Genomic DNA, 24,344 nt, shown 5'->3' on the forward strand with positions numbered 1-24,344 from the left:
ACTCACACACACACACACACGCTCACACTCAAAACTTGGCCGGGCCGCAGCGCGGCTGCTCCAACCCTTGGAAAAGGCGAGCGAGCGCCCTCCGGCTCGCCGCGCTTACCCAGCTCCGGCACTGCGCCCGACGCAGCGCTAGTTCCCGTCCCCAGTGCCGTGCTTTGGCCGGGTGTGCCCGAAAGTGAAGAGGGGAGGGAGGCTAGAGACAGATCCTGAAAACACCCTGGCCACACACGCTGTGGCTTAAGCTCTCTCTCAGCGCCCGAGCGGAGACAGCGCCTGCAGCGCTCTGCGCCTGTGAGGTCCGCGCTGCTGCCGGGGAAGAGCCCACCTGCCCGCCCGCGTTCCGCCCGCGCAGAAGTGGGACTCGCAGCTGTACTGCTCCGGCAGCGTCCCGGCTCCGGGCGCCCTCGCTCCAGCTAGTTTGGAGTTCAACCCTCCGCTCGGCCGTCGGCCCCTCGTGCCTTTGGAGTGTACCCGCGCGACGCAGAGAGCCGACGCGCCGCCAGGACCTCGCTATGGCCGGGGCGCGCAGGCTGCTCTGTCTGTGGCTGGGCTGCTTCTGCGTGAGCCTGGCTCTGGGAGAGAGACTGAAGCAGCATTTCGTAGAGCTCCGCAAAGCTGTGCCAGGCGACCGCGCGGCAGGTGGTGGCCCCAGCCCCGTGCTGCAGCCGCACGACAAGGTGTCGGAGCACATGCTGCGGCTCTATGACAGGTACAGCGGCGGCAGCGGCAGCGGCAGGGCCGAGGCGGTGCGGACACCAGGGTCCTCTGAGCGGGGCTCACAGCCTCTGCGCCCCTGGCCCCTGCGAGAAGGCAACACGGTTCGCAGTTTTCGAGCCCGAGCGGCAGGTGAGTGCCGGAGGAGCTCCCCTTCCCGCGGTCCTGCCCTAGGTCTTTCCCCAGACCCCCCACGGCTTTCTTGTCTACCTTAGAGTACCCTATAGTGCTACCTAGAGATTTTCCCTCTAGGAAGCTGCCCTCCGAGCCCCTCCGTCCCGTCACACTCGCATTTCGCCAGCGAGTAAGCCAGTTTTAGAGTCCAAATTGGGAGGGAGATGTGGAGAGAAGAGAACCCAGCAGCAGAGAAGTCGTCTGGAGGAACAGCGTGGGGGAAGGGAAAGGGCTACCCCCAAGCCCAGCGTATCCCTCCTGCCCTGGGTGGCTGGAGCACCTCCGCGGTTTCTTAAGTCAGTCGATGTTTCTTAAGTCGGTCAGAAAATTTCCCTTGGACTGGGCTTTAGCCATGTTTACCTAGAGGCAGATGTCACTTTATGCCAACCCCAGAGCACCACAGAGAAGTCATACTTGAACTAAACGCCTTCTCCTCGCCTTTTAGACAGTTGCTTCTCAAGACCTTGCACCCCTCTTCACTCGCGTCATCTGTGTTACTGTAGTTGACACTTTCTACTTCATGATTCCTTGGTGTCGAACACACAAACTAAGCCAGGTGCTTGGGTGTTTCTACTTTTTAAAACCCACCTGGGAAAACAGTGGTCGTGCCATCCACCCTGGGAGGAGTAGGGGTGGGAGGGGCCGTCTTGGATGTAAACATCTCTTGGAATCTGCCGATGAAAATCTGCTCATCCCATTTTCAACATACAGATCACTGGACTAAAATTCGTGGCTTAACAAGGTTTCTCCTGGCCCCTGTGGTGAAGGGAATAACTTATGCTAACAACGTGCATCCCTTGTGCTAACAGCTTTAAGGAAAGTTTCCTGGACACTAACTCCGTTTATATGCTTTGAGGATGCACCAGGCTTTTTGTTGTTGTTCACTGTATGCATGATAAAGGGAAACATAACTGCAAAGCCTGTCTTCAGTGAACCATTGAAAAATAGCCAGGAATCTTCAAGTAAGGAGGCCATGCCTCATGCTCTATCAAGTCTGTCAAAATCACTAGAAAGAAATCTCCCAACGCTTTGATATGTAGGACTCCTGGAAGAAAGGAAAACCAAAGCATCCATCAAGGAAAGCCCTAGGCTGACACTGTAAATACACTCTAGAGCTCACAGGCATGATGACATTTACAATAAATATGAATTATGCCTTCTAATGTAGAAGTCTTTAGCTAGAATCTGAGCTGAACCAGATTTCACTTTCTTCTTCAAACCGTGAGCATAATCTGTAGGAGCTGGCCTTTGCTAAGGAAACAGAAACCTTCTCTGGGTTAGCCACTTGAGGAGGCTGTCCTGACAGCTGACCATACCAGTGAATCCTGTTTACTTTAGTGCAGCTCTGAGGGCAGAGCTCAATGAAACAGAGCTGTGGGAGCAACAAGAATTAGAAGGAAGCTGAGTGGGCAAGGCAGGTGGATACATGACGATACTCTAATCTCTCTTACTTTGATATTAATTTTCTTGGTGATATTCCTAGGGAGCGGCTGAGGCACCTAAGAGACATATAGTATTTTTCGTATCAACAAGTTTCATTCTTTGTATGAATCACAAGGTTTGGAGATGGAATGTGATTTTGTTTCATTCACACATATTGTATAGTTTTTTTGTATGTTTGTTTTAGGCTGAGTGAAGTATGAATGGAAGATGGATAAGGATTTGGATAACTTAGCTTCCGTATGCTTTTTGGCTTCAATTCATTTTGTGCATTATAATTTCAGTGCCCTTTATCAGCCTTACTGTAGTTTTATGCCATTAAATGGTAAACTCTGATATAGAGGCCAGAAGTTCCCTTGAAATGATGAATTGTGGCTTCGAGCATATACACAAGGCTGTGTGTCCTGATAAGAAAAGTAATCCCTTTAGCATCCTAGAGACTGTCTTAATGACTTATTCATCAAATGTAGACACTGGTTTTTGTGGAAGCTTAAGTGTCATGTTACTACATTGAAGACTCATGGAGGGGTGGTTCACGTTGGACCTCTTCCAAGAGTGTTTAGTTACTAACACACTAAAAAGACCTTATTAGAAGGCAGTTCTGGCTCTAATAAGGCAGGACTCCGGGAAGGTGCTAAGGCTTTCATGTGTGTCCTTCTTTATCCATATCAGCATTTTCATAACACCCTTCATGTGGTGACATATGTTTTGATGCAGGTGAAAGATGCTGTCTGCGTTAATAAATTAGATATGTTTTCTTGTCTATAGTATTTAGCTTTCACAACATATGGGCTTCTCTGTACCAGTGGTGTTACAGATTTTAGTGGAAGATCAGGTGGTGTGCTGTGTATATGGAGTGGCTGCTGATCCGGCAGACTTTCCTAGTGCTTATTCAGGCTGAGTTATAGCCTTAGAGCCCTATTTGCTCCTTGGAACATACTTGATTAAAATTATTTATTGTTCTAAACCTAGAATATCTTTGGTTGAAATTTAGCTGCTGTGGTCTCCCTCTGATTACTTTCTACTTAAACTATTACTTGATGGTGGGTGGCATTCATCCTAAATACACTTTCTGCCAACCCCTTTTCTCCTTCCTCAACGCTATGCAGTTGATGTGCCAAAACCCTAAGTTTGAACTGCTCATAAGTCTTTTTGTAATGTGTAAGGGTTTACAGAGAGATAGGTTTTATCTTTCCTTTGTAAAACGTAATTTATAAAATTATCGATGACTGAGAAGTTCAGCTTAAAAAAAATACACCATCTTGAAGGAAGACAAGGAGGATATGAAATCAGCTTTTATATTAATATTAGTTTAAATTGTCCTTGGTTACTATGTAATGAAAGAAGAATTGTTTACATGAGGTTTGCTCCTGGCTTGATCTTTTAAGATGCTTCGTGTTCATGATAATTTCTCATCATTCCCATAGTCGGTTAATCCTATTTTTCTTAATCATAAATTTAACCTCTTCAGGAAAAGCCATTAAAGAACACATGTTCTTATTAGGAAATTGTCATTATTTTAATTTATGGCATATACTACAAAAAGATTGCATTTCAGTGGATATGTGTCACCTTTAAAAAAATCAGACTTCATAGATAAAAGAAAACTCAAGTAATCTCAACCCCAAAGTGAATATTTTTCTTCATTGACAAAGGAGAGAGTCTTTCCTAATATGAGCAAAAATCTAGAAAATTAAAATATTTGACATATTTCTGAAGTGCAAGGCTAAAATATAAGGCTTTAGGAAAGACGTAATTAAAAAGCTAAATGAGCACTCCAATAGGAGCCATTGCTGTAAAACACACGGCCAGTGGGAAAGCATCATTTTTGATGGGTTTGATGGTAAGAGGCTCTAATAACTTTATTAAAACATGGTTACCTTCAAATTCCTGGCACTGAAAGACTAGGCTTGAAATTAAAGAGTACTTAGATTATCTGACGTTTTTATTCAAAAGACAATAGTACATCTGGAGAGGGGGGACTGGATGTGCAGCTGCTTTGAATTACACACTACTTTGAATACATGATAGCCCTTAATGAAGTTTTTACTGTAATAGGCAAGACAGCTTTACAATCTCTGACATTTAAAAATCCATAATGCCATGAATTCTTGATTATCCATGCTAATGGAAAGGAGAAAGAGAATGAGTTACATAAAAATAATTTAAATTTAGCTTTTTAATATAATTAGACACACTCAAAGAGACCAAGAGATCATGCGGGTCAATGAAAAACTCGCTTAAGGAGATAATTTACTCAGGGAATAGTGGTACATTAAAAATATATAGGTAATTAAGAATATATTAAGAGGATTATATACGTTTTATCTAAGCAATAGAAATTTGTAAGCACTTTATTGACCCGGTTCAGATTTTTCTAAAAATTAGGTAGGGACACTAGCGTCAAATATGCTTGTAAGCGTTTTGAAATTATACAATTGTGTATTTGGAAGAGGCATTAAAGAAAGCAAGTCCAACCCCTTTCTCACAGGGGAGAAGAAATGGGTGTCACGATGTATTTGCCAGGCAATTTTCAAACATACTGAGCTAATAAACTGATCTAATTTTCTAGGAGAAAATTTTGTAAAAATGGGATCTTTGGAAGATGTTAATAGGTGTTACAGAAAATTGGATTCCGTGGTCAAAGTTTGGAAAAATGATCAGTTTTTTCCTATGGGATCTTTCAGGGCCTTTAAATGCTAGTGAGTCCCCTTAAGATTCGATTGCTTCCTTCTCAAGAAAGCATGTTAATGTTAGAGAATTGTGGTTCTAAGATATCTAGTTGGGGAAACACTGGTTCAGAGCCTTCTTAATTTCTCAAGAAAAAATATATGCAAAATTCAAGCGAAAGCTGTCTTATTTTTTATTTCTTACTTAGTACCTATCCCAAGATGTTTACTTACATTGTTATTTTGGGGACTTGGGTCTAGTTTTCAGTGTACTATCTTCCCGCTTTCATGTTTTAAACTTTTGTGAATGTAATTTTAAGAGTCTGTCATTAAATTCCATTTTTGCTGTTTCTTTACGAATTCTTGTTCATTGTTTTCTTCTATAGGATTAATATTTATTATTTTACAACTAGTATTATTCTTTTAAAAGAAAAGCCACTTTATTTGTGGAAGAATTCATTAAAGGTCATATACATCACTTTGTTAATCTTTTGTCACCATCATTACCTTGATTAAAGACACATTTACTCAGGACACCCATGAAATCCCATATATAATTCCCATTGTTTGTTGTATTTATTAGATAAAAAACAATCATACCTAGAAAAAAACTTACTGAAAATTATTGAGCAACTTTACGTATACTTTCTATTCACCATTCAGGATTTTTGTACTACAACATCAGAATCTTTCTCCCAAAATTTTGATGGTTTCCCCATCTATTCATTTTGTATATCCTAGTAATCAGTATCTCAATAACTTTTTTTTCAGTGGTAGTAGTGGAAAGAAGTTTGGCATCACAAATAGTCTCAGCTTGAGCTTTCCTATGCCAAGTTTCAATTCAGAGCAAATTTTTAACATTATGTTATGAACCCATGAAAAGAGAATTTTGTAATGGAAACACTGACATAATATTAATCAAGTGATACAAGTATACCAGGATAATATCTACTTTGGACTGTCCTAAATGATGACAATGTGTCTGAAGAACACTCAAATGTGGAATATATTTAGAAATCCATAAAATTGCTACTCTACTCACATGTGAATATTTGTAATTCACATATTTGTCCTAGCACAAAACAGTACTCTTAGTAGCATACATTTTTCAGGGATAATATTTTTAAAAGCATGATGTCTCTTTATCTAAAACATCCACACTTAGGTCATAGAACCAATTGATCATGGTGCGTTTATGGACTCCTTCAATAATCTACCTTCCTTTAGGATTCATCTTTTCTTGGCAACAGGATGACAGTAAATGTAGTTTCTTGATTTTATTTGGGCACACTATGAAAAAAAGTGTTTAGACCAATTGATCTTACTGTATTCCAGCTTAAGTAAGTTCTTTGACTTTATTGCATGAGGTTCTGTTAAATGTTTCTTTTATAAAATAATTGCATCTAATGGTTTTAGAAATGCAGAGTTCTTTGTCCAGTCCTCTGATTTTACAGTTAAAACAACTGAGGCCCAACATGACCTTACTTGCTTTTCCTTCAAAGAATACTTTAATTGCATGGAATTAATTTAAGACTGAATTGAGTATAATAGCTGCACTTAGGCATCAGTTAAGAAAAATGATTTTCAAGTAAAGAAGAGATTATTAAGAGTTTTGATTTTTCATTTATCTGAGACTACGAGTTAAGAGATCTAAATGCTTATCTTGGCTGAACTGATAATTAATAAAGTCATCTAATATTGCTAGGCCTAGTTTCTCCATCTATAAAATTGGTTGAATCATACCTACTGTGCCAGTCTGACAGAAAAATGGTGACACTCAATTGAGAAAATGAATATGAAAATGCACTGAACATTTAGAAGCCCTATGTAAATGAGATAGTCTTAATATTCTTAATATTTTGAGAGATTGTCTCTCTTTAGCTTCCCACAAAGCCTTAAACATAACTACCATGTTGATAGTATGCGGTTTTTTGGAGCACAAAAGATATATCTGGGTGGGAATGTAAACAGAAAGGTGGCAGTCCTCTTGTAATACGATCTATATCATCCCAAACCTACATTCAAGAAGTTCCTCTTTCTGTCCTGGTCTTGGTGGCTGAATGGAGCAGGCTTATACCTTTTTATAGTGATTTCTTGAAGTTAGTTCTCAAATTATGGTCTCTGAGTTAGCAGCCTCAGCATTGCCTGGGAACTTGGTAGAAATTCTCCAACCCACTCAAGACCACCTGCTGAAAGTTGGAGGGTTGGATACAGAGATCTCTGTTGTGACAAGCCATCGAGGTGATTCTGATGCGTGTTTGAGACACACTGCTCTAAGCTCATGTCCCTAGAGCTTTGAGTATCATATCATAACCAGCATCTGAATCTAAGTTGATTAACGTGCAAATCCTAGCCCTTTTTGTGGGCCTGCCCATGAACAAATGGCTCATGAATTTATGTAATGGTAAGCTTCATTCACTTTGGAAGGTATCTTATTGTCTTTAGGACAATTTTTGCCCTGTAGAGGGCTTCAAAAGTAAGTTCATCAAGACCTCTTACCCTTCTTTCACAGCTGCAGAGAGTTTGTGGCCCAATAGAACTGCTAGGGGGAAGAGATTGGGAGCAGAGGCCTATAAAGAAAGTCTCTGGAGGGCAAAGAGCATATCTCATTTCATTCTTGTATTCTGAGAACTCGCATAGTTTGCCACATAGCAGGCACTCAGTAAATAATTTAATTGGTCTGAATTAGATGTTCAAGGGACTAGATAAGAAAAGATGGTAGAAAAGCTATCAGCCAGACAAAAATGCTTTAAAAATAAATTTGCCATAAAAGAATTTCTCGCAAGGCATTTTAACATGTATACGTTGCATGAAAATACAATTCTACTTTATATACACTGTTCTAATGCTTCTTTTCTGATGAACTGGAGAGAAACCCCACACAGTACTTACACCCAAGAAAGGCTTTTGCTGACTTTGGGAACTTGAAACTACTTGAAAGTTTTTTCACTTTGGTGTTAAATAGGCAACACTTTGAATCTGGTAAATGTACATATTTGTTCATTCAAAAAGTTTAACAAATATTTTTAACAAATATTTTAACAAATATTTTAACAAATATTTTTCAGGACATAAATGCTCCATTCTGTGCCAAGTACTAGGAGTTCAAAGATTTATAGGACATAGGTCTGCCCTCTGAGAGCTCACAGTCTAGGAATGCCCTTGGGTGGAGGCTAAGAGTAGATAAACTGATTAATGAACATTTTGCTATTCTAGAAAAACATACATTATATCATCTTTGGCCTTGTTTTACTTTGGACATAGAGAATGGTTGTTTTGAGAGCCCATAAAACTCAGTCATTTGACTGGGACTCTGTAAGAAAAACAAAATTCTGCGATTTGGTGTCCTATTTAAAAACGTTCCATCTTGCCTTTGCCTGGAAGCTCAGCGTGGCATAGAAAACTGCGGTCTTGACTCAGCGATATGCAGCAAGTGTTTCACCGGGACTGCGGGTATATATGGCCCTGTTCTAGGCACCCCTGGCATTTCTAGCAGCTGTACTTTGTTTGGAGAAAGAAGTGGGAAAAACATTATTCTTAGTTACATATTTTCTGTATGACTAAAATGTTTTTCCTGCTTCCTGGGGATTGAAGTAATCATCAAGATTTCATTTTTGTCTATTTGTTTTAAAATCGGACTTTACATAGAAAGCTTTCCATTGTATGTTCTAATTCCCTTTGAAAACGTTCTGTGTGGGCCAGCACGAAGGTGAACTTCCACTTACCACTCCCTGGGCACTGCCTCAGCTACTCCTTGAGAGGGGCTGAACTATTGCAAGAGTACAGCTGCTCCTACGTCACAGTTTTCTTGCTGAGTCCTTGGTGTCATTCGGTGCAGGTGTTTTGTTTTCAGATGAAAACAGAAATAAATTTTCTAGCTTATTTAGCAATCAAGCTCCTCAAATGCCATTAGGTAATAGAAGATCTGGCTTCCTCTGCAAAATCCATTGCTATATGGCTAACTTCTATGGTCCTTCATTTTTGTTTTTTCTATAATGAGTAGTGGACTACGTCTGTTTCTTCATGAAAGAAGCATTTACTGAGCACAGCTTAAGAGTTAAGCCCTATGCGAGGGGCTGAAGAGTCTGGCGTTAATTTCTATAGGGTCTTTCTTGTCTTTAAGGAGTTTATGGTGTTAGGAAGGAGCAACGATATGATGAAAATGGTAATAGAGGCAGAGTCCGAACGAAAGGAGTGGGTGATCGTGACAAATTTGCTTCAAGAGGTGGTACCTGTGCCTTGCCTTGGAAACAAACCTGGAATCCAAAGAGAACAGGGGTGGGTGAAGGCATTTCAGGGAGAAGCAGCAGCAGGTGCAGAAGTCCTAACAGGCGTGCAAAGGGTAGCGTGGCTTGTTTAGAAACTCACTGGACTTCTAAACCCCTTTTCAATTCACAGATATTATGATGCTAGGAAATTCAAAATAAGCTTATAATTCCAGTGACAACTCCTAACTAGACTGCGGTAGCTGTATCTCTAAGGAAAATCCAAGCTTGTGCCAGTGCCAGCAAACAGTGAGAAAACAGCACCACCTATTGGTAGTTACATTTTGGCATCAAAAATATTTCCTTGGAAAGAACTGGAAATAAAGCTGGTGGTAGTTCCTCGCAAGGGATCTCTGTGAGATTACCAAGTTCACCTTTGACACCCTCTCTACCATAAAGAGAACCTCCTGTAATAGTCCTGAATTATGATCATCTATCTTCTGTTTGCCCAGTCCCTAAAAAGGGTCTCAGTGTCAGACTAGACACTTAAAAAGTCATGACATATTGGCCTGGATCCTACCTCCATTCAACTGTCACCTTTATACCTCATTCTCTGACCTTAAATGAAGTATAAACATGAGAGTGAGGTATAAACACTGATCTCTCTTCAGCCTTCACGTATTTGTAAACAATTCTCATGTCATTGCCCAACTGTTTTTTCTTCCTCCAGGCCATGTATTTTCTATTTATTCAACTCAAACTCTGGAGGAAAGTTTCTAGACTCTTCGACATCTTGGTTACTTTCCTAGTTGCTTCTTTATTAATGCTCTTCGTAAAATGAGAGCACTTAAAATTAAGCATGCAGCTCTGGATATATTTGGATTGGTGTGGCATACGGTTGATATTTCGTAGTACCCGAAGACTATAAACAGCCTGAAAAAATGCATAAACTATTGTTTTGTAACCTGATAAACCTACCATTTTAAAATATCATTATTATATCAGTTTGATATTATTAATCAGAAAGTATACCTTGTGTTTCTGGTTCAGTAATTTCAAATAGATATATATTGGAATATTTCAAAAGAATAGAGGTGAACGTTAAATCATTTTTTATTCATTATTTGAACATAGATATCTGTGTCCATACGTAACTCTGCTATCAGTCCTGGAGAAGGGAGGAGCCTGCTGCAAAACTCCTGTTATTAAGTATGGGAAGATACTCATTTGAAAAGTTAAATTAATTTAAAAATTAAAAAATAAAAAATCAGAATAATTGAATAGATATTATTATCACATATTTCTACTTGGAAGGAGGTATTGTCTCATTCTTATTTATTGCTTCGTACTCATTTGCTCATCTCCATGCAACTCTCTTACTACTATTTTTGTCCATTGTAAGTACTAAGTATTCATTGAGTTGTTTGGGGGGAAAGAACATTGACTTGCTCAAAAATTAAGTGCTTTAAGGTCAGAGAGGGCAAAAATAAAGTGTGGGTTAGAGAAATCAAGGAACATTTTGTGAAATGGTTGAGATTTCAAGCTAATTAATTGTTTAAAAAACTGGGGGAGGAGGGACTCTCGAATAGGCAGAGATTGTGTGTCCCCTAGCCTGTGTGCAAATGACAAGAGCAAAGTCATCAAGAGCTGGGCATAATGTAACATCTTGGGTTAGGAGCTAAATGTGAATTGACCATTCCTTTTCTGAACTTAGGCAGCTTACATGTCTGTTAGGACTTCAAATAACTAGATTAATTTGTAATTTTTTATATGTTTCTATTTAAAACATTGGAAATATTGCTTATGCAGAAGTTTCCAGATATCTAGCATTGCATACTGCTAGAATGTGCTCCTTGCATCCCCTCCCCAACACTTTTTTTCCCTTCATTCTTAAAAGACTGTTTCGGAGGTGACCTCCTTCCTGGGTGTCCCTCTTCCCCTTACTGAGCAAAGTTAATCGCTTGCTCCTCAGTGTTCTAAGAGCATGGTTAACGCCTTTGCCAGCGAGTAGCATCATCATGGCATAGCTATCTACATATTGCTTATTAATTTTTTGCCCCGCCAGCAGTGATCATTTGTGCAGCCCTGAGACCTAGCCCAGGGTCCAGCACTTTATAGGTGTTCAATTCATATTCCTTAAGTAAAACATTTGTTTTGCTTAGGTTCCTGTTCTTTTTTGGTTGTAGTGGATGTGGATGTGTAATTCACAAATAGCACAATTAAAGCTATATATATAATCCCTATGACATAAAGCACTGATGCTAAACTGCCAATTTAACTCTATTTTACAGCAGTTTATTGATCTTAGACTTTTGATTGCAGATTGAACCAATCAAGGACAACTGGAGGAAAAATTAAAAAGTAATCACCAAAATTATCTAATATGTCCTTGATAAAGGTTAGTATGTTTCATTCTAAAAGGGGAAATTTTTTTGCTTGATTTACTTTTTGGTGTGCATATTCATGTTTAGCAAAATCCCAATTCTTCATTGCATTTGGAAAAAAAAGATGCTTTTTTTCTTTCCTTTTGAGCTGTATAACTACTAAAACTGGTGGTTATTCTGGACCACCACTGTCCAACAGAAATTTAATTCGAACCGTAAATATAAGCCACATATGTAATTTTTAAGTTTTATTGTCCACATTTACAAATATGAAAAGCAACAGGTGAAATTAATTTTAATAATATATTATCTTTAAAATGTTCTTCATTCAATTCTGAAGGGAGAAGGGTTCCCCACACCAATAAGCATTCTCACTCAGTTCTGACACTGTATACCTGGAGGTAGCATCAGATTCCACAGATATGCTTCTAACCAACTGCCTAGAAATTGGAGGCTCATATGACCCCTCCTTCAATTCGATTAATTTGCTGGAGTGGCTCAGAGAACTTAGGAAACTCATAAACTCATAAAATTATCAGTTTATTACAAAAAGATATTTCTCATAAACAGACATATGGGGAAAAAATGCATAGGGCAAGGTAAGTGGGAAGGGTGTGGAGATTCCATGCCCTCTCCAGGTGCTCCAGTATCCCCCAAATATTCACGTGTTCATCAACCTGAAAGCTCTCCAAATCCCATTCCTTTGGGTTTTTATGGAGGCTTCATGACATAGGCATGATTAATTAAATCATCAACCTTTGGTGTGACCTTCAAACTCAGGCCCCTTTCCCTTCCCCCAAAGAGGTCAGGGAGGTGGGACTGAAAGTTCCAATTGTCTAATCACTTGGTTGGTTCCCCTGGCAACCAGCCCCCATCCTCACCTGGCCTCCAAAAGTCACCTTATCAACATAACAAAAGACATCTTTGAGGCTCTCTTAGAAAATTCCAAGGATTTTAGGAGCTCTGTGCCAGAAAAGGGAAGAGGATCAAGGATATATTTATTATAAATCACAATATTACAATACTTAACCAAACATATCCAAATATTATCATTTCAATGTGTAATCAATATAAAATATATTAATGTGATATTTCACACTCATTTTTGTACTAAGCCTTTGCAATCCAGTGTTGTGTATTTTACACTTACGGAACATCTCAATTCAAACTTCAGTGGCTAATCACTATCATATCGGACAGTGCAGTTCTGCTTAGCTAACATTCGTTGAGTTTTTACTATGTGCTGCTTGCTTCACCTCCATCCTTTCAATTACTTTTGACAACTCTGCAGTTGATATTATTGGGCTCATTTTGCAGGTAGGCAAACTGAGAATTAAAGAGTTTAGATTATTTGCCTGAGGACAGCTATTGAGCGCATTGGAGTTGGGACTGGGCCATAGGGCTTTCACTTCAAAATAGTGCTCTGAATTAAAATAAAAGCGATCAGAAGAGGCCATATGGCAGGTTTCTGGAACATTTATGGGACGATATTGACGATTAGACACAAAGGTGAGGGCCGGTTAACAGCAGGTCACAAGGTGACTGGAAGCATGTTTGAAAGATGGAAACAGTTTGAAGCAAAATGTGGGAGAAAGGAGCTCAAGTGGTTTACCCATTAAGACAATACCACCCATATCCCTCAGAGTTCATTTCTTCCCTGCCAGGATGTCTTGTTTGGCAACCATTTGATTGCCACATACTTGGAACAGAGTGACTTCTCTTCCTTCCATTTTAAACTTCCATCTGCTACACAAAGTTTGGGTATATATGATATGGTGACTGGTATGAACTAAGACTAGGGTCTCAAAAGGTCTGTAAAATATCCTGGTGTCATGGATTATACAGATGTGCACAAATGTCAGTTTCCTTCTTTTTCCTTCATGCAGTGTTGAAAATGAGTAAAATATATTTCTCATCGCACTTCCCTTGTGCTTAAGGACTCAATAAACTCATTTTAAGTTTCCACATCTTTGTAAAAATATTTCGTTTTTACTGAAATCTGTTTTTGATCAAGAAAATAATTTTACAGTTGCGTGTATGTTTCTGAAACAAATATGTATATAGAGCAAGTGCAGAGAGGAGGGCTCCAGCTCTGGTGACCGATCCCAGGACTGGGGATTCTTGAGTTCACCCTCAGCCTTGAGTCTAACCTTAGCCTTGAGTCTCACCTGCTAACTCATTAGATGATCTTAAGAGAAAAAAACAGCTTCTGCCCTCACTAATCAATCTCCCATTCTGTTACACTCTCTCATTTCTGAATTTGAAGAATTAGAAATATAATTGCCTAGTTTAAATTATTTAAATTAATTTCAACTATTAAATTCATGGAATATTATAAACTTCCAATAAGCTCCAAACAACATTAAGTCTTTATGACACTTTTGAATATTCAGTTCATTTTTTCAGATATATTATCTGAATATTGAGATATATGGTCTTGCTTACCCACTCTCATCTTGCACTGTAAATTATTGCAATAATAATAATAATTTCTATTAATAAACACTTATTGGACCCTTTATAAACTGCTATACACACATTTCATTTAATTCTGATTATCTCCATTTTATAAATAAGAAAATCAGCTTGTCCAAAGCGACTAAGCCAGGACTGAATCAAGGTAAGTCTAATTCCACCAATGCTTGTAACCAGTAGGCTGTCCACTGCCTCAGGTAAGAAGCTATTACAATACTCTGCCAAATTTATAGGAATGGTTCTTGGTAGTCTCATAATGAATGGTAATATGTATATAGAGAGATATACATATACACGCAATGGAATATTACTCGACAATAAAAACGAATGAAATCTTGCCATTTATGACAACATGGATGGACCTAGAAAATCCATAAGTGAAATAAATCAGACCAAGGAAGACTAAACCATATGATTTCACTTATATGTGGAATCTAAAAAAACAATACAAATGAATAAACAAAATGAAACAAAGCAGAAACACGCTCATAGATATAGAGAACAAGCTATTGGTTGCCAAAGGGAAGGGGAGTGGGGAAATAGATGGAATTTTAAAAAATGAAAACAAATTTTGAAGACAGGAAAATGATCACAGCCCACTGAGGGAGGGCAGGGGTGACCTAACAAAAATAATAATATTAATAATAATAATAACAATAATACCCAACAAATCCAGTTGTTTAAGTATAAAACAAGATAAAGCTTATAAAACACAATCCAGAAAAAAAATTTTTCTACTATTATTATTTTGTCTTTTTTAATTGAGATGAAATTGACATGACGTAAAACCAACTATCTTTAAGTGAACAATTCAGTGGCATTGGGTACCTTCAAAATGTTGTGCAACCTCCAAATCTATCTAGTTCCAAAATATTTCTATCATTCCAAAGTAAAACGTCGTACTCATTAAGCAGTCTCTCCCCATTCCTCCACATCTCCAGGCCCTGGCAAACACCAATCTGCATTCCAGCTCTATGGATTTACTCGTTTTGGACATTTCATGTAAATGGAATCATATAATATGTGACCTTTGGTTTCTATCTTCTTTCTTTTAGCATAATATTTAAAAGTTCATCCACACCATAGTATGTATCAGTCCTTCATTCCTTTTTATGGCTGAAAAATATTCCATTGTCTGGATATACCACAATTTGTTTATCCACTCATCAGCTGATGGACATTTTTGCAGTTTCTATCCTTGGCCATCATGACTAGTGTTACTATAAACACGTACTTGTTTGAGTACCCATTTTCAACTCTTTTGGCTATATATGTAAGGGTAGAATTTTTAGGTCACATGATATTTCTATGTTTAACTTTTTGAGGACCTGCCAAACTATTTTCCAAAGCAGCTGAAGCATTTTACATTCCCACCAGCAATGTAAATGGGTTCCAGTTTCTTCACATCCTTGCTAATACTTGTTATTTTCTTTTTTTCCTTATTAATTTGAGCCTCGTATGTGTCAAATAGTACCACGTTGTTGTTTTGATTTATTCTTTTCGAATAACTACTACTGATGTCGAGCATCTTTTCATGTGCTTGTTGGCCCTCTATATCTTCTTTTGAGAAATGTCTATTTGATTCCTCTGCTCATTTTTTTATTAGTTTGTTTGACTTTTTGTTGTTTAGTTGTAATTTATATATTCTGGATACTAGATTTTCTCAGATATATGATTCAAAAATATTTTTTACATTTTGTAGGTTGCACAGCCTTTCCTGATAATGTCTTTTGGTTTATCAGTTTATGTTTTTTCTTTTGGTGCTTGCACTTTGGGTGTCATAGTTAAGAATACATTGCCAAATCCAAGGCCATGAAGATTTTTACCCCTACGTCTTCTTCTAACAATTTCATGGTTTTAGCTCTTAGATTTAGCTCCTTTTTTCATTTTGAGTTAATTTTACATATGGTGTGAGGACCTATTTACTCCTGTTTACTCTCTCTTTTCTTTCCTTCCTAGGAACTCTTGAAAGCAAGGGACTGCATATTTTTAACCTGACTTCTCTAACCAAGTCTGAAAACATTTTATCTGCCACATTGTATTTCTATATTGGAGAGCTAATAAACATCAGCCTGAGTTGTCCACTGTCTAGAGGATGCTCAAATCATGCTCAGAGGAAACATATTCAGATTGATCTCTCCGCATGGATCCTCAAATCCAACAGAAATCAAAGTCAACTCCTGGGTCATCTTTCAGGAGATGTAGCCAAATCTCACCGAGACTTTGTGTCCTGGCTGTCTAAAGACATCACTCAGCTCTTGAGGAAGGCCAAGGAGAGTGAGGAGTTCCTCATAGGATTTAACATTACCTCCAAAGGACACCAGCTGCCAAAGAAGATGTTATCCTTTCCTGAACCTTACATCTTGGTGTATGCCAATGACGCTGCCATTTCTGAGCCAGAGAGTGTGGTGTCAAGCTTACAAGGCCACCGAAATTTTCCCACTGGAGCTGTGCCCAAACTGGATAGCCACATTAGGGCTGCTCTTTCTATTGAACGGAGGAAGAAGCGTTCGACTGGGGTCCTGCTGCCTCTGCAGAACAATGAGCTTCCTGGGGCAGAATATCAATACAAGGAGAAGGGGGTATGGGAGGAGAGAAAACCATACAAGACCCTTCAGACTCAGCCCCCAGAGAAGAGTAAGAACAAGAAGAAACAGAGAAAAGGACCTCACCAGAAGAGCCAAACACTCCAGTTTGATGAACAGACCCTGAAGAAGGCAAGAAGAAAGCAATGGATTGAACCTCGGAATTGCGCCAGGCGCTACCTTAAGGTGGACTTTGCAGATATTGGCTGGAGTGAATGGATTATCTCCCCCAAGTCCTTTGATGCCTACTATTGCTCTGGAGCATGCCAGTTCCCCATGCCAAAGGTAGCCATTGTTTTTTGTCCTGTACTTCTTATTTCCATAGATTGGTAAGACACACTGAGCAAGTTGAATGTGTTTCATTTACAAAATCCACCCAGACATTTATTTCATCCTAAAGTGTAATAGGTAATATGATTATGCTTGTTTTTTCTTTAATGATTGTTAAAATAATATGAAATCAGTATGGGTATGAAGAAGGATATGAGAAAAAAATGTATGTGCAAAGTTCGTTTATATGTTGCTTACAAACATGGTGCATATTCAGCCATGTGTTCTGTTTAGCTATGTATGAGTCTGCACCGGGTCACAATAAGCAAGTCCTGAATGGCGGAAGGCTGACTTTGGAGGGGCATTCAGAGAATGAGTGGATGTCATGGGAGCAAAGGGGAGGGCAAATTGAATTGATGTCCTGATGCAGAATATTTTTTGATAGAAGTATGTCAGTGCAGCAGAACGATTAAATGTATGTCCCTTGTGGGGTGAGTTGTCCCCACAGGGGTCAGGATAAAGGTTGGGCCAGGTAAACTCACCTCATAAAATCTACCAGATGTTTATTTCATTTGCTGTCCTGATAAACATCAAAAAGGACAGTAGAATACGATACATAGACCCTGTAAACTCCTAAGACTCATTTTAAGTGATTAGTTCCTACCTGTAACTCTTTCCAAATAAATAGAGACTGTATTGTTTATCATATCAGTACTCAGTATTCTGACAAATATATTTTCAGAAGCCTCCCAAATACCATCCGCATCTTGCTCAGCAAGTCCAGATGACTGTTCACTTCTAACTTAGAGTTAGTAAAATACAGTGGTGCCCTCTGGCCTTCAGTTAAGCTTACTGCTGCACTTCCATTCCTAGCTTGTAATAGTTTGAATTTCTGTTATATAATAAAAAGTGGTTCTAGAAACAGAATTCAGAAGAACAGAGTTTGATTTTTTTTTTTTTTTGCAAAACTTGAAGTATATCAACTTTTGCTGTTACATGATAAAGAAGAAAAAAAATCCTTTGCTTATAAATCTTTAAAATAGCATATTCATAGTCCAGTCCTGTGATCACTGGGACGGTAACGTAACACGCATAAAGCAAACGACCAACTGAACAAAGCCATGTCAGCCTCAGGGCCAGGAACTTGATTGAAATTCCATTTTCTTGTTAGAAGGATAGGCTTTCTTGTCTAAAAGGATAGGCTTTCTACATCTTCTAAGACTTTTTCAAAAATTTTTGCTGATTTCATGTTGTATAAACCCAAACACAAAGTAAAGATTATATACATTTACAATTATATAAAAGCCTTATCTTGCTTAATATTCATACAGGACATTTCACTCATCACTCAAAAGTTTTTCAAGTGGGGATAGAATTTAAAAACACACAACAAAGATGACAAACATAACAGACAGTGATGAATCTTTATTTTAAAGAGTGGCTTGCTTTGTGGCGTTGAGAGGAAGAAATGGATTCAGAGTCTGTCTCTAAACCCAGGATGACTGATTTTAAGTGGGCCTCTGAGTCTTCCAAATAACTGTTCTCACTCTCATAAACTATAATTTCTCTGGGTAGCCTGGGCAAGGAGTTTTTCTCTCCCCTTCTGACTTCCAGTTTCAGGGCCCGGGAAGCTATGATAATGCCGAGATATTAAGTCAGTTAGCTTTTCAACCCCTACCTCTAGAGAAATGGCCTTGTCGCCACACTTCAAAATTACCCCATCTCCTCTTGGCTCTGCCTGCTTTTTCTGTTCAAAAACCTTGCTGTTGCTTCAGCAGAAATTTACCATGGTTCTCAGTAAACTAAAGAATATAATTTAAAAACTTATGTGGGATAAGTTAAGAATGGCAGAGACAATTTTAAGGAGAGAAGTATGTCAGTGCAGCAGAACGATTAAATATATGTACTTGGTCATAGCTGAGGTTCTTAACCTTAACGTGCCTGCAGATTGCCTGGGGATCATGTTAATATGTAGGTTCTGATCCAGTGGCTCAGGGGTAGAACTTGTGATTCTGCATGTCTAACAAGCTCTGATGTTGATATTGCTGATGCTGATGATCCAAAAATCACAATTTGAGTAGCAAAATCGAGAGTTGAATTCTTTTGGCTTGAATCTTGATTCCATCTCTTATCAGCTATGGTTTTGGGGAAGTTACTCAAACTCTCTGCATGTTAATTTTCTCATCTTTGAAATGAGTATAAGAATAAGTAATAAAAGTAATAGTATCTACACAATAAAATCAGTGGGAGAATGAGATACTAGATTACCTTGCACATAGTAGGCACTTCATGAATATTTGCTACTGACATTATTATTAATGGCCATTGTTGAGACTGAGAAGAACAGAAAATTAAATGTAGGGGGCTGAAGAAAGACCACATAGGAAAAAGGATCAAGAGACCGAAAGATGTAAGACAAGAAAAAGTTTGGTAAATGTTTCCAGTCTCTTTTTGAACATCACAAAGCTTAAAATAGGATTCTCCCTGTGGGTTCAACAGCCCGTAAGCTCCTCCGGTAACGGTTCTTTGGAGAATAATAGAATCAGGAGAGCATCGGCTTCAGCAACTGAACTCATCATAATATTTATCAAAACTTGGAATGGCATCAGAACTCCAGGGAGACATAACAGGGATAAGTATGGAGTTTTCTCTCTGAGCTTGAGGTTTCCTTTTGCCAAATTGAGAGTGGAAGTTTGGCTGTTACATGGAGTTCTCAGTCTCTCATCACCTAGTGTGGATCTGCTTAACTTTTAAAGCATTCTAGTGGTTCCCTTTAAGCCTTCCAGGTTTTGTGGCTGTCAAGTGGCACGGTCACCAAAAGGATGGGAAACATGAAGCAACATAAAGCTGCTACATTAGGGGTAATTAATTGGCATGGTCGTTATTAGCACAGTGTCCAACATGGTAACTGGAGTGAACTGTTTAAATAGAAATATAGTCAGAGCAGTGGAGGAAAATGAGGTCTCTCACCAGACCAGTACAAACACATGTGGAATAACTGAGACGCCAAAGAACTTTCAGACTCTAGATATACATTTTGCCCCAGAGAAAAGTCCTCCCAGGCCAGACTCCTCTGCTGGCCCTCCTTCTTCTTGGCCTCCTGAGCAAAAGCCTGCTCTCTATGGCGGGGCTCTGTGTCTGCAAAAGTCGGCAACCTGTTCTGTAATTCAGAACAGCTGTGTTCTGCCTTTCCCAAATTCCAGGCTTTGCCCTTTCACTGATTCCAATTAGATAGTTTCTGGGCTATCACACCCATGTGGGCTGGACTGGAAGAGTGTGGAGCAAAACCTCATGGCCTGGGTCAGGAGTGAAGGCCCTTAGCTGATGACATACTCTCCCCAGCTAATGCATTTGTAATCAAATTCAACTCGAGGACATCATACACAGCTTGGCAGGTGCGGGCCTGACCACTGCAGATTTCATTCACAGACACTGCAGTTTGGATATTTCTGATTTCTAGCCCCTACAGCCAATCTGTTCTCCTAGGGAGAGACCCCTGGAATTCTGCCATGAAATGAAAAATACCCATATAGCTAAAGCCAAGTCGTTTGCCTTTGCCTCTCTCCTCACCACCTTAGCAAAGATGGAAAACAGAGATTTCAAGTGAAAATGATTGAACCGTTGTTGCTGCCAAAGATCCAAGAGAACCAACAAGGATTGGAGGAATGAAGTAATTTTTCATGGAATAGCAAAGACAGAATCAGGCAGCTGAGAATCTAAACACTTTGAACCAAGCATGCCCTATAAAAAAGAAATTCCCATTTAATGAGTTCAGAATGATACACCCTCGATTAATTTCCTGAATTTTCCAATTCCCATCTCTTATCGTAATCATGAACTCTAAAAATCTTAAGTCTTGATGTGCTGAATTACCTAAGGGGAAACAAACAAACAAAAAACCCACCTAAACTAATAAGAGTGAAGTCATATTTCACCCTCATTAAAAAGAGAGACTAGGGAGGGAAATAGCACAGATTTGCATTTGTGATTGATAGATTTCTCAAGCTATATGAAGAGAGTCATGAGGAATGTGATCAGAATTCAAAACAACCAAAAATTATAGACTGCTAATATGCTTCAGACGAGCATTTTACTGCATGGATCTTTTGTGCATGACATAATTACTTCTGCTAATGGCAGCTTGATCAGGGGATTCCATAGTGAAGAAAAAAAGGAGGAAACTCCCTGGAAAACTGAGAAGTTCCTGATAAGACGCACCGACTCGGAATCACGGGCTTGCGCTGAATTCCACGAGCCCACCAGAGACTGCTCAAAGTTTCTAAATCTATCATTTGTGAGTTAGAGCTTTAAAAAAAAGGACAAGAATTTTCCTAGGAAACACCCATGAATATTTTCCATATCTACTCTGGGTCATTTGCGCAGAATCTTTTATTTTTGTTGTTGGGGATTATTTCCATAGAAATAGGTAAAATGGAGGGTATGCTCTTTCTTATAAGTACTTATTCAGTGCCTAAAACATGCACTGTTCTAGGCACTGAGGAATAGCAATGCATAGCAGTCTTCGTCTACTTAAATAGATCCACTTAATATGAAATTTAAATATTATAGGAGTCACCAACAATAACAGAATAATGTCAGAAAAATCTGTTAATTAAAAAACTCCTTTGGGACATTATCATAAGCTGTTTGGATGATTGAGTCTTAAGAATAAATCAATGGAGAAAAGGAAATGTCTGCAAAAGTTTTCTTTGGAAATTACCAATACTGACGAAATAACAAACAGTAGCTATTGACCTCTATTGTATAATACCGATTGCATTTTGTGTCAGTTACGCAGATTTTTATCGATGTATAGAGTACAGGATATGAAAAATAGAACAATGTGGACTTCCTTTCTTTAAAGGGAGAATACCTTCCTTTGCAAAACTAATTAATTGAAAGTTAACATTCTTTTTTAACATATATTTAAGGTCTCTAGGAAGAAAGAGTAAAAACAGTTGTCTATCATTAAGGCTAATTTTTAAAATAATTTATGCTTATTCACAATAAAATTGAAGGCTAATGTATGGATAATATTTTCACTAAAATTGAAATATGGGATGAGACAAATCAGATTTGCCCTTTCTCTGACAAAAAGAATTCTGTTTGGTTTTTTTTTTTTATAGTATGCCAGATTTCTATATTATTTGCCTCTCTCTTGGCTTGTATGTACTCTTAACCTTTTCTTTTTTTCCTGTTTCCTATACTAGGAGTTTTAGAAGTATGAAATTAAAATACCAATTCACTGGGGCAGAGCTGCCTCTGAGCCATGAGAAACATGGCTCAAAATCCTGAAATTAAAAAGCCAGAGTTTTGTCCTAAATCTTACTCCTGAATTCACATGCGATCTCTGGCAAGTTACCAAATTTCTCTTTCAAAATATGCTTAAAACAATACTGGTTTCACCTGCCTCAAAGAGATATTGGGAGAACTAATGTTGTGGTGCCTCTTGCAGAAAAGTTCTTCCCACTCTGGCAGTACCCAGACATTCCGGGCTTGGGAAGGTGACCGTCCTTCAGTGCTGAACAGAGCTGTCCAGTGCTCGCTAAATAAAACCGCGTGTTTCTCAGGAACAGAGTTTACCCAAGCTTCTTTGGTCAAACTTCTGATATACACGGGATAACCTTAGCCGCCCTAGATTATTCTCAGATCTGGCCCACTATTAGAGCACTTTTAACTCTACTGCTTTGAAGTCTGAACCCATGGAGCAACAGTGACCCCCAGTGGCCAATGGTTTGGTCTTATTTTGTGTTCCTAAGGAAAGGCAAATACATACTGGAGTAATTATCCAATTTATCCTGGTGGCAACTATGAAATAAATCAACTGCCCCTTGACACTCTTGGTTTTATTTTAACAAAAAAGTATAAATATCACTATAGTAGCAGTAATAATGTATCAGTGTTAAATAGGGTGCCTGTTAGAGTTATGATTGGCAAAGGATCAAAAACAAGTCATTTTTGTTGCAATCCCATTATTGAAAACATCCTAGGATATATTAATCCTGTTTGGGGATGAAGTTGTTTTTAATTAAATGGTTCTTGCTTAGATAACTGGGTTTAAACCTTCACTCTACCACTTACTAGCTATTTGACTTTAGACATGTCATTTAACTTTTCGAGTCTATTCCTTTATGTAAAATGTAAGAAATGGTAGTTTTGTCATAAGACTAGAAATACTACGTGCCTTAATTACATGCCTTAATAAATGATAACTATTTTGGTGGTGGTGATGTAGGAGAGAGGGCTGGATGTGTAATGATGCCAGGACTTTATTAAATTGTTGAAAGGAATTCATTACACATGCATTTTAATGATAAGGAGTGAAGAGTAGAAAGGCAGTTCCACTTAATTTACATGTTCTTCTCCCATTTCTTTTCTAGTCTTTGAAGCCATCAAACCATGCTACCATCCAGAGTATAGTGAGAGCTGTGGGGGTCGTTCCTGGAATTCCTGAGCCTTGCTGTGTGCCAGAAAAGATGTCCTCTCTCAGTATCTTATTCTTTGATGAAAATAAGAATGTGGTACTTAAAGTCTATCCTAACATGACAGTAGAGTCTTGTGCTTGCAGATAACCTGGCAAAGAACTCATTTGAATACTTAATTCAACAGTTTATTTTTATGGACTTTTTTTATTTGCACTGCCAACACATTTCATTACAAAAGGTTTTTCAATAGTCAAAAGAGAATAAGCAAATATACTGACAATTTCCACCAAAAAGAATTGGACTGTATTTGTTTCTGAATGTAACTAAAAACAAGATTTTAGTAGGTATGGACACACACTCCTTTTTTTAATCACACAAGAAAAATGATAACAAACTGTTTTTAGAGCTACTAGATAACACAGTGATTTATTTTTATAATGAGTTTTCAAAATAGGTTGAAAAAGCAATAGCTTAACACTTATCTCTACTCACGGAGAATAATTTTGTATTTTGAAGTAGGCTTGTTGCCTTAGATTCCTGAGCAATTCAGCAAGTGCTAAATAATCCGACCAACTTCGATGTTTATCTTAAAATTTTCTGAGACTCTTGTTTACCTGTGTTTTTCTCCACACAGCTCTGTGTGAATAATCGAGTGGAGAGTGTGTGCTGAGTGTTAGCGTATGTGTGTGTGTGTGCACTGCCAGGTGCCTGTGCCCTCTGCAGGAAGGTTTGCTTAACATGGTTTTATAATTCGATCTACACATGATTCTTTGTTTTTTTAATTTCATGTTCTGGCAAGCACCATTCAATTATGAGAACTTTACCAAAAAGGGTAGAGTGATCCAAGAGCATGTGCAGAGAGTTACCACTTGGCCCAGCCACTTAATTGGAAATACAGTTGTTTTCATTTCATTGCCTCCCAGAAAAGGAAACCAGCAACCCAATTTTCCAAAACCCAGATGTAATTCCTCTTCTATACCTCTTTTTCACAAGT

General features: G+C 38.6%; 1 protein-coding gene across 1 annotated transcript; it reads left to right on the plus strand.

Moving 5' to 3' along the window:
- Positions 1-216: 216 nt before the first annotated feature.
- Positions 217-23,531, plus strand: BMP3 (bone morphogenetic protein 3). The gene is made up of 3 exons (XM_011360594.1): positions 217-855; positions 16,030-16,940; positions 23,306-23,531. Exons 1-3 carry the CDS (start codon positions 522-524, stop codon positions 23,495-23,497), a joined length of 1,437 nt encoding a protein of 478 aa, XP_011358896.1. The 5' UTR covers positions 217-521; the 3' UTR covers positions 23,498-23,531.
- The last annotated feature ends 813 nt before the right edge of the window (positions 23,532-24,344 follow it).

This window comes from Pteropus vampyrus, unplaced genomic scaffold (genome assembly GCF_000151845.1).
Source record: "Pteropus vampyrus isolate Shadow unplaced genomic scaffold, Pvam_2.0 Scaffold56, whole genome shotgun sequence".
Taxonomy (NCBI): Eukaryota; Metazoa; Chordata; class Mammalia; order Chiroptera; family Pteropodidae; genus Pteropus; species Pteropus vampyrus.